We start from the raw sequence: 14,213 nt of genomic DNA, 5'->3' as shown, positions 1-14,213 counted from the left end.
TAATTCGAAAGATGGCCCAGGAAGATTAACCTAGCTGTAGCATTCTGAATGTATAAGTTGTCACTTGGGTGTTTGTTTTTGTCAGAGGAAGTTGCTGTTGTTGGGTGAGAAGTGCAGGGATCAAACAGGGAGATTAAAGATTTTGTGAGAAGAAATGGAGGAGTTTAGATATGGCCCTCTAGTTCCTGAGCAGGTGTGTGACCATCAGCTGGCATATCAGGAGAAAAACGTGATGTTGTTAGTAGTTGCTTTCCCAAACAGGAGAAAGCATTTAATGTTTTTCATGAGACACTATTCTTACAGTACCTTAGCTAGCACTGGAGGGAGCTCTGGATACCAGAACTGAAGCTGATTTATATGTTGTATTCATGACGGGGAAGGGGAAAATGGGTGTGGACTTGGTTTAACATGTATCACCTTGCCTTGAGCCTGTGTACAGTATTGGTGAACCAGTCAGTTTTGATTGCAGCTATTTTATTTGCTTTTCAAGGCAGACGTTTACTTCTGTGTTTTGAAATTCACCGTGAATAAATTGGATTACTTACTAGTATTACTGTCAAACAATCCTGTCCTGCATGTAGCTGTTTGGCTTTTAGGTGTTTTGAAACTGTTTTTTTCCAAAGGAGACAAGTAATAGAAAACCACCTGGATGTGCAGTCTTGCTGGCTTTAGAGAGCCAAAAGGGACAGAGAGAATATGAAGCATGTATTTAGTTTAGAATATAATGCAAACCTAGAAAGAAAGAGCCTTTCTTTAGGTATGCAAATTGGTCCTCAGACTTTACGTCACAGTAATATTAGACTTTAGGTCAGATGTAAATTGTTTTCCTAAACATTAAGCTTGTCCAAATGTAAAACTAAAGTGATGTGACCTCTCACTGCAAATAAGATCAATGGGGTCTCACTGTCTCTGAATATAAATTGAACTCCTCATGTGAGAATTCTCAGGGGTTTTTTTTGCTTTATTTTACTGTAATTATCCAAGAGCAGGCATAGTAATATGACACTGGTTTAAGTAAACGTACTATTAGTGGGGGAGGAAAGAATAACTAGCAAGTTCTATCAGTTAAGAGCTGGAGCAAAGAGGAACAGAAGTGTAGCAGTTTGCATAATGTTTTAAGTGAGATCCTGAAATCAGTGGTTTGGACGACAGAACATAGATTACAATCATCTCACTGTGGTGGTTTTATCTGTGACAGCATGTGCTATATAAATGAATGGCCAAAAAGGTTTCTGAAAACATTTATTCAACAGTACAGTGATTATCAGGTAAGGCAAATATGATATTATTGTAGTAATACTACTGATGAGGGGAAACCCAGCATACAGGATATATCACTATTTACCACCTTGTCCAATTGTTGTAATACTAATTTTAGAAAGTCTTGTTCTATGTTTCACATTGTGAGGTAATGCTCTGTTGCAAAAATGTATATATCTTTAAACACACAAAAGAAATGTCTTTCCTTGTTGAAATCTTTGTTCTATGGCTTACAAACTTGTGAAAGTCTTGTATGTTCAACTTTTGTGGCCATTTAGTCACATATTTACAATCATGTCCTTGGGTTTTCAGGTTAATCTACTAATTGACAATGAAGCAGAGAAGGATTACCTTTATGATGTGCTGCGGATGTACCACCAGTAAGGTCTAACTTTATATATGTTTGTGTAGAATTTTACTGGTTTTAAATGTAAAGCATGAATATTCAAGATTTTAACTCTTTCTACATACTGCTAGATCTTTCTGTATGCTACTAGAAAAGTAGTTGAAGTAATAGGTTTTTATCCTGTCTAATGAAGTCTTATACTTTTACCAGCGTAGACTGCAGATAAGGAAGGAGCATGTCTGTGATCACCTGTAAAGTTGCTTTGGTTTTATGACTTGGCAGTTTTGTAAAAGAATTCGGTGGATTTTTATTGGGGGGAAGGGAAGCACCTAGATGATAAAACCCTTCTTAGGAAACAGGAAGAGGGCATTAATTGAATTCATTAGTATTTCCAAATAATGCTTATTTATTTGCAAGAGAGGTTTTCACTGAGTTTGTTTTACAAAGATTTTTGCCAGCTATATAGATGATAATTTATTTGTAACAGTTTTAACTGAAAGATGCAGTAAATTAGTTTGGAAACTGTTTGGCATGTTTAAGAACTCTGGCATAATGGGAAAAAAATGGTAAGGTGATAGGCCAATCCTTTTGTTGAACTGATTTAAACCGGTTGGTTAGGACCTATATCATTGCAAATGAGATCAGCCTCTGATCCATTGTTTTTCAAAGAAGATGAGAATGTATTTTCCACTCATCATGGGCAAGTGGCTCTCATAGACATTGTTTCTGTTCATATCTTAATTAATAGCATCTCAGCTGAGTGAAATGTAGACGTTTCCCTCTGATGTTTGCACTGAGCTATAGTTATGGGTGTATTCAGCTGCATATCTGGTTCAGTTTCACTCAGGTCTGTCTAATTGTTTCTCCATTCATAAAGGCTGTTGTTTGGAAAGCCAGTTGATTCAGTAGCTCTTAATTATTTAAAATCTTCTTGCAGTTACAAAATTAACAATGCATATAGTAACATTTCTTCTGTTTCTAAAATTGCAGTGACTTGAGTAAAATTTTCAATATCTCTGTGAACATATGTTGATGATGTATCACTTTTTTGGAATATGTTATGAAGTATTCCAGGGCAAAAATATGTGCAATTGCTGTTGGAGTTAACATTTAATGTCTGCTTCACTGTGAATAGAATTTCCAAAAGTATTTGACTTCTAATCCCATGTAATATGCATTCCTGATCTGTATTTTCAATGCATATGCCTCAGAAGTACTGTATGCCAGGAAATGTAAATTATAAGAGAGGGAACAGCAAATAATATAGACTAAGTTTAACTGGATGTTGTGTAGGAATAGCTCCACTGAACCTTAGGGAACTGCTCTTGCAGCTGAGTAACAAAGTATATTTTCTAGACCTCTAACTATCTCAGGGCTGATAATACCAAGGAGACTACTTTGCATAGCTCTCATAAAACAGATGTTTACAGCAGTTTAACTTCTGTAGATTTTGTTTATTGGTTGATGGCCCTTCAATCTTGATTTGAAAAAAAATTTTTAAACTTAAAGCAAGTCTTTGTTCTAGCTACTGAGTATTGTGATTTTTTTTTTTTCCCTGAATCAAAAGAATTTGTCAGTCCCCTAAGTTCAAGAAAGGAAGGAGCTTGTAGCCTAGATTCACTTAGAAGGATTCCTAACTAGTAAGGAAACAAAAATCTAGTAGGCAGGTATATTTGATCTTAAAAGTTATTTCCGAATGGTTCCTTAAATCTTTTGGGGACTCTGAGAATGAAATTAAAGATGTCATCTATAGAAGTGATGTTCATGACCTTAGAAGGTAAAAGCAATATATAGGAGATTTCAATTATTTTGAAGCAGGTAGTTGTAATTCCTCTTTGCTTTATCAGAGGCTATTTTGCTTTGGTTAAACCAGCATTGGTATAAATAACTACTTTCGTAGGTTGAAGGGACATGCAAATACTGAGGCCGCATGTACAGCAAGTTATTAAATGATGTTTTGTGTTGGTGTGTTGATTACCTGTGCTTGTTTTTTCACTATGTGTTTGCAGGTCTATGAATCTCCCAGTGTTTGTGGGGGACCTAAAACTTGTGATTAACGAACCAAGCAGGTTGCCTCTATTTGATGCTATCCGCCCACTTATCCCGTTAAAACACCAGGTCGAATATGATCAGCTTACACCCAAAAGATCACGGTAAGAGAATGCAGAACAATGCAGCTAAATTAAATACAAGCAAGAAATGCTGACTGAACTTTCAGATTAATTCAGAGTAAAATATCAGTCACCTATGTAAAGCTGGGCATAATTATTTTACTTTTGCTATATTTGCTAGAAATACAGTTTTGAGCTACTTGGAATTGTTTGTCAAGTAGTTTAAGAGAGTAAAAGCAGGGTGAGGGAGTCAAAACCAATGCTTTCCAGTTGAAATAATCTTTTCTCATTTTTCCTGCATTTAATAATAAAAAAATTCTTATAGCTCTAACCCTCTAGAAGCAGACAGCTTTGATGGTTGCGAATGTCTTTTCTTACGAAAAATCTTGATGGCTTTAGCTAACACATATGGATCCAAACTTAAGTCAACTTGTTTTTTCCATACCTAAATGTTATCAGAGAAAAATAATGTGTACCTTCCAGATGAAACATATTGCCACAAGTGTTATGCAGCTGAACAGTCAAGTCTCTTCCATTTATGCAGAAAGCTGAAAGAAGTGAGATTGGATCGTATGCATCCTGAAGGACTTGGAATAAGTGTGAGAGGTGGACTGGAATTTAGCTGCGGCCTCTTTATCTCCCAGTTAGTTAAAGGAGGACAGGCAGACAATGTTGGACTTCAGGTAGGAAAACTATATTCATGGCTGCTGTGCTGCAAAAAGCCTTTTATGACAATGGTAGGGAAGTGGGCAGTAAGAATTGTTCTTTAATATTTAGAAATAGCTATTGCTAAGGTGCTGTTTCTCCCTTGTAATAAAATTCATAAAATATGTAAGTCAATGCCATGATAAATACTGTTATACCAGTAGTAAATCAAGTTATTAAAACTGTTCACCATTTTTAATGATATGTAAACCTTTTTTTCATATATGGAATATAATAGTTTCTGAAGATAAAAGGGCTTTCTGGAGTTGTTATCCAAAATGTATTAGACTGGCATGATTCATTACGGTGTTTAATGAAAGTGTTTTGTAAATATGATTCAGTATAACCCCTGGATGCTTTTAGAAATTCCTCCTTAGAACAAAGCCACAAACCTTGTATTTAGTTAGAATTGAGAGGGTGGCATAGGGCACTACAAACACTGTGCTGGATGTGTCCATAGCTTACTTTTAAGCATGGGATTTGCCAGTTGGTGACTCTGGAAAAGAGTGTTGATGCACCTTCCCAGAGTTTCACTACATTACACAGTGAGAATAGGAAGTGTAGGCAGGAGAGTTGTTCCTGGGTTGTGATCAGCTCAGTAGAGAGATTCCAGCTGCATCCTTGCTCCACTGCTAGAAAACTGAGAAAAAGACAAAGACGAGTCACATATATGGCTTTTGAAAACATCTCCTGGAAAATACTGGAAGGTGTTAATGATGCTGAGCAATAACAGACTTAATAGCCACTGTCTTAAACTGTCGTGCTTGTGCATTCATCATGACGCTCTGTTGCAGCTCTGCTTCTCTGCTTGGACTAATGTTTTGACACAATTGATGGATACGGTGTTCTGCGCAGTTGTTGTGCTGCTGTAAGGATGTCAATTTTTTTTTTTTTTTTTTTTTTTTTCTCAGTACACAAAAAGGTTATACAGGCTTTCTGTGACTGAGGCCATCGTACTACATGTTGGTGACAGTCAATGGGTTTGTGAAGGATCTTTGGGCTGGGTTGTACAAATTGTGCTGCAACTCAGAACGTGGTTAGAGTTTGCCAGACAAAGTAGGGACAGTAAAGTGGAAAATATGCTTGAGACTGTGACTATGCGTTTGTTCAGCTTAGATTATATGTATTAATATGAGCAGATGGTGCTTTGCATCTCATGTAACTCTGACTTCGTTTTTCGGTATGTGGTGTTAAAAGCTCAGCCTAAAGTGCCTTCATAATAGGTGGCACTAGGCACTTTCTGAACCCCACAGGATAACAAGAGCTGACAGGCAGTCCATTGTTATAAATCGCTGTCTCACAGTAAAGCCAACTGCTTCTGAAATTTCACCCACCTGCTTTATTTAACTAAATCTCTACACATTTTCTATCCCAAAAATACAGTCTGAGAAAGGTATAATGATCTTCTATTATACCATCAGTTTTACATCCTGCTGCTTTTTAAAAATTCCAATTCATTTTGCATGATTTCTTCTTGAAGTAGTTTCCAAGCTATATTAAAATGCCTGAATTATCATGAAGGCTCACTAAAGCATTTGTAGTTTTGACCCTTTTCTGACTACAGTTTCTCTAAAAGGCAAATGTTTTGTGCTTTCATGAAGAAATGTACTTTTTTTTTTTTCTCCTTCTGCTTTCTGATACTTATGTCTGTGGGGATTCTGCTGAATACAATGAGATAGAGATTGGTATGAATGATGAAAGTGGAAGAAGTATACAAAATAAGAAATTTGAAACAGTGATGATGTTATGTAAAAACCCTTTCATTTCCTGGAAGCACTAAATATTATATTTCTCATGTTAAAAGTTACAAATAATAGGCATTTTACTTGGGAAAAGTTAGGTTTGCAGCTTTTCTTTTGAAAGTCTATCATCTTCCTGTTTGATAGAGAATGGGGAAACAGTGATATATAATAATATAATATTATTGTTCTAATGTGCTCAATCCTGCAGACTTTTATCTCTACTACTTCTGATTCAGAAGGTTGTTATACACTGATACCTGTACAAAAGTATCAAAATATATGAAAACAATTATTAATTACTTCAGTGTATATAGACACATTTTTCAGGAAAAGCCATTCAAGTGTCCTTCAGAGAAGCAGTTTGTTACACGCCTATGTCTCCTTTAGTTCAGCCTAGACTGGGATATTTCTAAAGCGCCATCAGTAATACATTCTCAGTCAGTAACACAAATGTCATTAGGATGAGTGAAGAGTACTAGACTGTCTTTTAATTTTGTTTCTGAAGCTCAGCAAAGAGGAGTGTTAAAAATATCTATATGGGAAAAGCTCATTCCCATATAGGAGGAAAAATAAAATAAGCTCTTGGCTACATTTGTAATTTTGTGTGTGCCTTCTAGGGAGATGATGTGATACTAACAGGTATGAGTTGCTTAGTGAATGAGGACATCCTCAGAGCAACTTGTTTTGCTGATACAGAAGCCATATGGAGACTCACAAATGGCACTGCCATTTGCAGTCCTAAAACTGAGATGCTTTTGTGTATTAAGGCATTGCAGTTAATAACAGTAGGTTAGGTTACCCTTTTAAAAAGCTGGGTTTGTGCAAACTCATGGTCTGTTTCATATAGCCATTGTCTGTTATAGCCTATGTGATGCAGAAGATGTGAGTAAAGGAGGGATCTTGAACTAAACTAAAACCAAACAAAGCCCTGCCAACAAGTACGTAAGGTCAACAGAAAAGTCTAGGTAGATCAAGTGAGGTCAGTGTTGCATACCTGAGGTTAAATAGTTATACACAAATGATATTTTCGCAAGTCAGTAATCCAGAGAACAGCCAGAGACTGGAGCGGAGGAAGCTTTTTGAGCATTTCATTACTGAGGTAGTTAACCTTCTTTCAAAAAGCAGAGATGTCTCACTTTCCTACCATTTCCTAGAACAACCAGCAGAATCCTAAATAGGCTGAGAGTCTATGGTTTGTAGAGGATATTAAGTCTTTGTGGACAGTGCCACAAGTCTGACTTGTCTCTGAGTCATTTTGCTTCTTGGCAGTACAGTTGCATTGCCAGTGTTAATCCCAGTCCTAAAAGTGCATTATTTACAATGGCTTTCCTGAAGTGTTGAGGGCAATGGAACAGCTCTAGACTAAATTCTTGGGTTTGGGGTGGGGAACTAGCTTAGAATTTAGTGGTGTATTTGCAGGGGAAAGAGGACTGTAGTGGCACGGATGCCAGGCCTGTGGCCTGGATGAATGGGTGGGTGCATCGATGTGGTTTTGAACATTTGGAACAAGTGGGTGAAGTGACTTCTTTCCTAGTGAGACCTATCAGGGGTAAGATGCTAAACTGCAGGGCTAAGTGCTTTTTATTGTCTGATTCTGCATTTTTACCAGAAGTTGTATGCTCAAAAGTCTTCAGTACTGACCTATTTCTGCACTTATTAAAGATCGTATTAAAAACCTGACTGGCTTCAATGAAAACACTCAAGCTCTTGGGAGTGCTGCAGATTGCAGACGGCGGCTGCCCCGGGTGAGATGTTTGGATGTCCAGCAGGCGGAGCAGCCGTCCTGCTGGTTAGGGGCTGGGGACCAGAGGAGTGTTCTGCAGGACAGTCACATACTACTGCATTCTCTTTGCTTTCGTAGTCTTCTGATGGTGCGTTGTGTCAGATAAAAGTCTTTATGTTCAGTGGAGAGGAAACTGCACTAGATGAGCTAAGATGGTACAGTGGATGTGTTGTTAGTGTTTTGTGTACTATTGCAGAGCATATGGCACTTCCCAGAAGAAGTAGAAAAGTTCGTGAAAGAAGGGAAGAAAAGTGGGTGGTTTCTTGTTTTGCTTTTTGCTTGGTTGTTGTTTTGTTTTGTTTTGTTTTGTTTTTTACCAACTGAACAGATTACAGTAGGAATATTTGATATTATTTATTACATATGAAAAAAGGCAGAAGATGGTGCAAATTACTGTTCCTTTCAGTCAAGTTATCTTAATGGAAATTTTCCTCAAGGGTATGACTAGTTTTGTCTCTCCTATTCAGAGTGTATGTTCTTGGTCTGCTCTGTAGCTGACTATGCTCCCTGTCCCCCATGGAGCCCAAATATATATATTGTGTACACACAGAAACCTGAGTAAGCTCGGGAATAAGTGATCAACTTGCCTTCTGTCTGGTGGGAGCGTCCTTCTATGTTTCAGTCTCAAGTTTTCACTTCTTTTCATGTCACACAACAGGGGGAATGCCACGGCCTAGAGGCCATGGTAGGGTGGTGGTGCCATCTTCTCAACTATAGTATATGATGAGTTGCTGCTGTGAAACACTTGTAAATCTGTCACACAGGAGTAGCATGCAATTTTGTATCTAATGTAGTGATCCAAGAAGACTTAAGATACTGCACCTCAGAATAAGCATTCCTTATGCTATTTTGTGACTATAGTTAATCTGAAGTTACACCTGAAATGGAGGTAAATAATGCATTGTTCAATAATGCTGAATCCGGAATCAAGCAAGTTAGTAAGACCAAGTTTAGTTTCCTATTGGTCACAATAGTTAAGAATGTATCTTGGAGAACATATGGTAAAATCAAACTTATATGAAGGAAGAAAATCACTCCAAAATTATTTAAGTGGAAAGATGAGCACTTAAATACAAGGTAAGCTGTGGGGTATAAGTCTGATATGTAGACACTGGATATTATTATAAAATTGTTTGGTCATTAATCTCCCCTTTTGGCATTAAATATTAAGTTCAGACAAATCGGATAAATCTGATCTGGATATTACCTGAAATTCAAACTGGATTCAGGACTGAACATTTTCAAACCTTTGCGTCAAATGATTGCCAGATTGCATCATTGATTTAAAAACCTTTAAATGTTAATTCACAATTTATTGTTTCTTCTCCCTTTCATTTTGAGGTTGGAGATGAGATAGTGCGTATAAATGGATATTCCATTTCATCATGCACACATGAAGAAGTCATAAACCTAATTCGTACAAAGAAAATAGTGTCCATAAAAGTAAGACGTAAGTAACGTAAAAACTCACCTGTATCGCTAAAGATTGGTGTTAATAGATTGCTGGTGATCTGTAGAAAGTGTTACCTAATGGAGTATTTTTCTTTTTCAGATATTGGCATGATACCTGTCAAAAGGTAATGATATTTAATTTGAAAACTACGTAGATTATTTATTTTTACATAGCCTCTTCAATACACAAGGATCCTCTGTGTTTATCTGTATATTTGAAAATGTGTGAATAGGCATTTTTGTAGCTGGTTAAAATGTCACATTCTTTGTGATAAACAGGCAGATGTCGTGTTTGATGAATCTGGCTTTTTATGCCAGTTGCCTACTTAAATGAACCAATTTCTATTTCCTCATTATTTGTGGATATTACCTGGAAATTTCATTATCAATGCATCCAGCTTAACAGAGAGCTCCACTGCTTCTCTATGTACATAACATTTGAGGATTGCTTCAGAGCTTAGAAAAAAATTCCAAGTATTGTCCTCTTCCAATTTTTGTTGAAAAGTTGAAACTTTAAGTGGATGTTTGAGAAATGTTAATGATGGGAGTTGTCTCGCTGCATAGATATTTATATAAGCTCTTCAAGTTGTTATGGTTATTCTCACAGTCTTAGAGTTTCCCAAAATGGTTTCACTTGAGGAGGTTTTCTCAATTTTATGTTTTACCAGCTTTACTAGCCTAAATAATTGTGTGCTTGATTGATGTTCTATTTAAATTGCTGGAAAACAAACCAGTTGTTGTGAATGGTATCCAAAGGAACATGTGGATGCAAAATAGGAAGCTGCATTCCAAAGTAGCTTCTTGAATACATTTACATTTATTTTGTCTTTATTATTTTAAATTACTTTTTCCTTCCAGTTCAGCAGATGAACCCCTTAAATGGCAATACGTGGACCAGTTTGTGTCAGACTCTGGGGTAAGAGATCAATATTTTATTAAGCTGTCTTCTGGGAAATCTGTAATGGTTTTGAAACACTTTCTCCTCAGACCTTATCACAGAAGCTATTGTATGTATTTCTATGATGCAATATTTTGTTCAAGGGTTCTGGAAGAAACATCTTTTGTGATATGAAATGATTATAGAATCAGTAGGTAAGGAAAGGGCAGGATACAAATGAAATACCTTTTACTCATTAATTGGGGCTTTATTTTACTTGAGTTTATTAACTTGCTAGGCTATAGTTCTACAGTATAAATCTTGAACTGATTATTTGGCCTATCTTAGTCATATTAGTGGAGGAATGACAGGTATGAATGCAAGTGAAAAGAGAGACCACAATTACTGCTCTTTTGCTTTCAAGAAGAAAGGCTTAGTTAAATAGTGAGCACTATTGTGTATTTTTCCAGTTCTTTTGTTAGAGAACTTCTAAATTATTATTTTGCCCTATCACTTTCCTCTAATTTTCCTTCATCCTTTTCTGAAGACAGGTTTGAATATTTAAACAATTTTCTTCTAATAGAAAAATAAGTTCAGTCTTTCACCTCAGCCATGGAGCTCCACTGAAATGACTGTACTTCACATTCATCTCCAATAGGACATCTTATCTTGATGTTAGCAGGACTTGATCCTGGCTTCATGAATTTTTATAGTTGTCTCCATATGAGTTCAACACAGTAATATCTGCAGCATTTTTTAATCCCCCTACAGGAAGGAAAGGGCAGTGTTGCTGGTCTTGCTTCTTCTGGAGGGAGAGACAATAAAGAGAAGAAAGTCTTCATTAGCTTGATTGGTACAAAGGGCATGGGATGCAGGTGGGTATATGTTTCTTATTTAATGTCACTGTTTTGTTATGTAAGACATCCAAGTCAGTTATTTCTGTCCTTCATTGGTATGATATCAGGAAAATGAAAATCCGTGCGGGATCAGGAAGGCAAACTGGAACAGGAGGGTATCTGTGACACACATTATGTATCATTAGACAAAGCATAAATACCTGTGTTACAAGTTCTGACTTAAAACCAAAAAAAGCTTTTAAATTTAAAAATAAGAGCAGGCTGAAAGTGACATAATACAAGTTATCGTGGAATTGTATCTTCTAAATGCTTTTACATTTTAAAATACTTTTAAGTGCTGTTCTGTGATGTTGCAAGTTCCAGCACTGTCCAGTGTCAGGTTCACTCCCTGAACTTAGACTGCTTTGTAGCCCTTTTCAGAACCGAGAAGCCATCACATAGACAGATCTATTTCCTGAAAGTAAAGTTGAATTTGCAAGTTTTTTAGAAATATGAACAGGTGCTTTTCAGGCTTCTGTTCTTGCAGCTAATTATGGAGGATTTGAGGTAGAAGGAATATTGTAGTATTTCTTATATATTTAGGAATATATAGTTGAAGTTATTAGGATTGAACTGCCCAGATTCTTTTCTGAAGCATAAGTGTTTTTTTTCATATTCTTTGGAAGATCTAAAGGTTTAAAGAAATTATTTACAAACCTGGAGAGGTGGTTCAACATCACCTTCTGGATATATTATCTACACAAATCATTTGTGTGTTTAAGCCCAGGTTAGACTGCAGTTTAAAGTTTCCAGGCTATATGTTGGCCCCTGACTGAAACATCCTTCTTGCTTCTAATAAAGAATCCTAAAAAATAACATTGTATTATACATACAGTATACTGCTGTTTAGTGAGCTGATGTGTAATTAGTAATTCTTCATTGTGTTACATGCTTACCTTTGAATGTCATTAGTGTCCCAGTCCATTAGACAGTATAGGTCAGTATACTATATATGTTAGTTTCAACATCTAAGGAAAAATGCAGAAGCTTGAATATTTTTCTTTAATTTTTCTTTAATTTTTTTCTTATATCACAGTATTATTCTATAAATATTGTCCTTTTTTTTTTTTTTTTTTTTTTTTTTTTTTTTTTTTTAAATATATTGCACCAGTATTTCCAGTGGACCAACACAAAAACCGGGCATTTTTATCAGCAATGTTAAGCCAGGTTCACTTTCAGCAGAGGTGGGATTAGAGGTAAGTATGCCACCTTCCAAGGTAGGTACCACAAGGAAATCTTGTTCAGTATTTACTACCTCAAGGATTCTGGGTCACTGTAAAGTCACTAGCTGTGGGGCTTTTTCCATGAGAAAGAAATACCTTGTGGTTACATTTCAAATTAAGCGAGTTTCTTAAATTTTAAGAACACAACAGTGCCCTCCTGGGTCAGACCAACAGTCCATTGAACTCAGGTTACAGTCGATTTTTGGTCTGTTCCCCTTTTAATCTGCCAGCGCCTATATTACAGAATCACAGAATTTTCTAGGGTGGAAAAGACTATGAAGATCATCTAGTCCAACCATCAACCCAACATTAACAGTTCCCAACTACACCAGATCCCTCAGTGCTATGTCACCCCTACTTTTAAACACCTCTAGGGATGAGGATATTATTGTATTAAGAATGTTAGAGAGTATATTTCTTTCTGGTTTTAATATATGTACTGATTTAGCATCTGTACTAAAATTTAGATTAACTCCTTTAGGTCGGTGATCAGATTGTTGAAGTAAATGGAGTGGACTTCTCTAATGTGGATCATAAAGAGGTAAGATCAAGCCTTCCTAACTCCTTGAATTCATAGTTATCAGCTTATTAAGCATCTCTCTGATTTTCCTGGCTGCAAAAGTATGTTTTTATACTGGGCTACTTAACCAAAGAGGTTGTTTATTGAACATGGGAATTTGGACATCCAAATACCTACCACGCTGTTTAGTTCGGGTAGGCCTGGAAATTCCAGCCTTGACAAGCAGCATCTTTTATCATATTTATACAGATCTTTGTCACTTAATTCAGACTAATTTTTTGTTTTGTTTTAATTTGCAGGCTGTCAGAGTGCTCAAAAGTAGTCGTACTTTGACGATCTCTGTGGTAGCAGGCGCTGTAAGTAGTATATAAAGGCATAATATTTGTGAAAGTTACTGTGTGGGCAAAGAAATGGTAAAAATAAATAGATAAGAAGTAAACCTGTGTTTTCTTACAATGTCTATACTACTAAATTCTGTCAAACTAGGGCAATGTTAAGTGGCTTTTGATTATTTTCTTGATAGTTATCTACAGTATTCTCAAATGAAACAGTTTCATGACTGTGGAACAGTGTAAAGCTATTCCCTTGACAAGGAATGGAAATTAACTCCATTGTAATGGTTTCTCACATTTGAGAGCTTTCTATTCTCATAGATAGCTGCTTCTGCTGAAACATGAAAGATAAATTGGATTGGAATCAATTAATTTTTCATCCTGAATAGCTGATGTCTTAGTCTTATTCCAAATGAGTTCCTTGTGTAACTGTTTTTCTGATCCCTTTCGTGTGTCAACACACTGAAAATTGTTCAATTTTCTATTTCCACTGTTTTGTACGACAGAACTATACGCCTTTGGGGCCTAATCTAAAGCCAGCTGAAATTAATTAAATCTTCCCACTGACTTCAGTGTGGCTTTCCATAAATAATGTTTTTACTGCTTTAATCCTTCTTATGGTAAAATGTATAGTTATATACAAGAGGATACTCAAGTTCCATAGAGTAATCAAAGATGGTATTTTATAATTACCTTGCAACTGAATTAAGTGGGGAAAACAAGATTTAATAATCATTTAAGCAACTTCCTAAGGGCTCATGCATACCATGTAGCTATATTAAGGAATTTGTGTTTTAATTAACTCTGACAGTAACAAAAGATCCAGTTGTCCAAAGGCGTTGTAGACACTGTTTAAACAAATGCGTCAGACTAGCTGATTAAGGTCCAGGAACACAACATTCTAAGGACTTAGTTTCAACTCCCAGATATGTTACCACCTGTTAGAAAAGATGGGATCTACTCCAG

General features: G+C 36.3%; 1 protein-coding gene across 8 annotated transcripts in view; it reads left to right on the top strand.

The window, feature by feature from the left end:
• The first annotated feature begins 916 nt into the window (after nucleotides 1-916).
• Nucleotides 917-14,213, top strand: part of USH1C (USH1 protein network component harmonin) — a 44,247-nt gene continuing 30,950 nt past the window's right edge. For 2 of the 8 annotated variants that reach the window (XR_003398596.1, XM_026850421.1), the window contains exons 1-11: nucleotides 917-1,268; nucleotides 1,573-1,640; nucleotides 3,616-3,759; nucleotides 4,262-4,400; nucleotides 9,289-9,397; nucleotides 9,500-9,524; nucleotides 10,258-10,315; nucleotides 11,048-11,151; nucleotides 12,284-12,368; nucleotides 12,877-12,936; nucleotides 13,215-13,271. Coding sequence is in view for 2 of the 8 variants with exons in the window: in XM_026850421.1 (XP_026706222.1) it covers nucleotides 1,200-1,268; nucleotides 1,573-1,640; nucleotides 3,616-3,759; nucleotides 4,262-4,400; nucleotides 9,289-9,397; nucleotides 9,500-9,524; nucleotides 10,258-10,315; nucleotides 11,048-11,151; nucleotides 12,284-12,368; nucleotides 12,877-12,936; nucleotides 13,215-13,271 (918 nt within the window). In the remaining 6 variants the exon portion in view is untranslated. The remainder of the gene's footprint in view (nucleotides 1,269-1,572; nucleotides 1,641-3,615; nucleotides 3,760-4,261; nucleotides 4,401-9,288; nucleotides 9,398-9,499; nucleotides 9,525-10,257; nucleotides 10,316-11,047; nucleotides 11,152-12,283; nucleotides 12,369-12,876; nucleotides 12,937-13,214; nucleotides 13,272-14,213) is intronic. The other 6 variants (XR_003398597.1, XR_003398598.1, XM_026850422.1 and 3 more) reach the window with 6 other exon arrangements.

Source organism: Athene cunicularia, assembly GCF_003259725.1.
Source record: "Athene cunicularia isolate RWA chromosome 5 unlocalized genomic scaffold, athCun1 chr5_part2, whole genome shotgun sequence".
Lineage (NCBI taxonomy): Eukaryota > Metazoa > Chordata > Aves > Strigiformes > Strigidae > Athene > Athene cunicularia.
The sequence above is the reverse complement of the archived record's forward strand: the minus strand, read 5'-3'. Positions and strand labels throughout refer to the sequence as shown.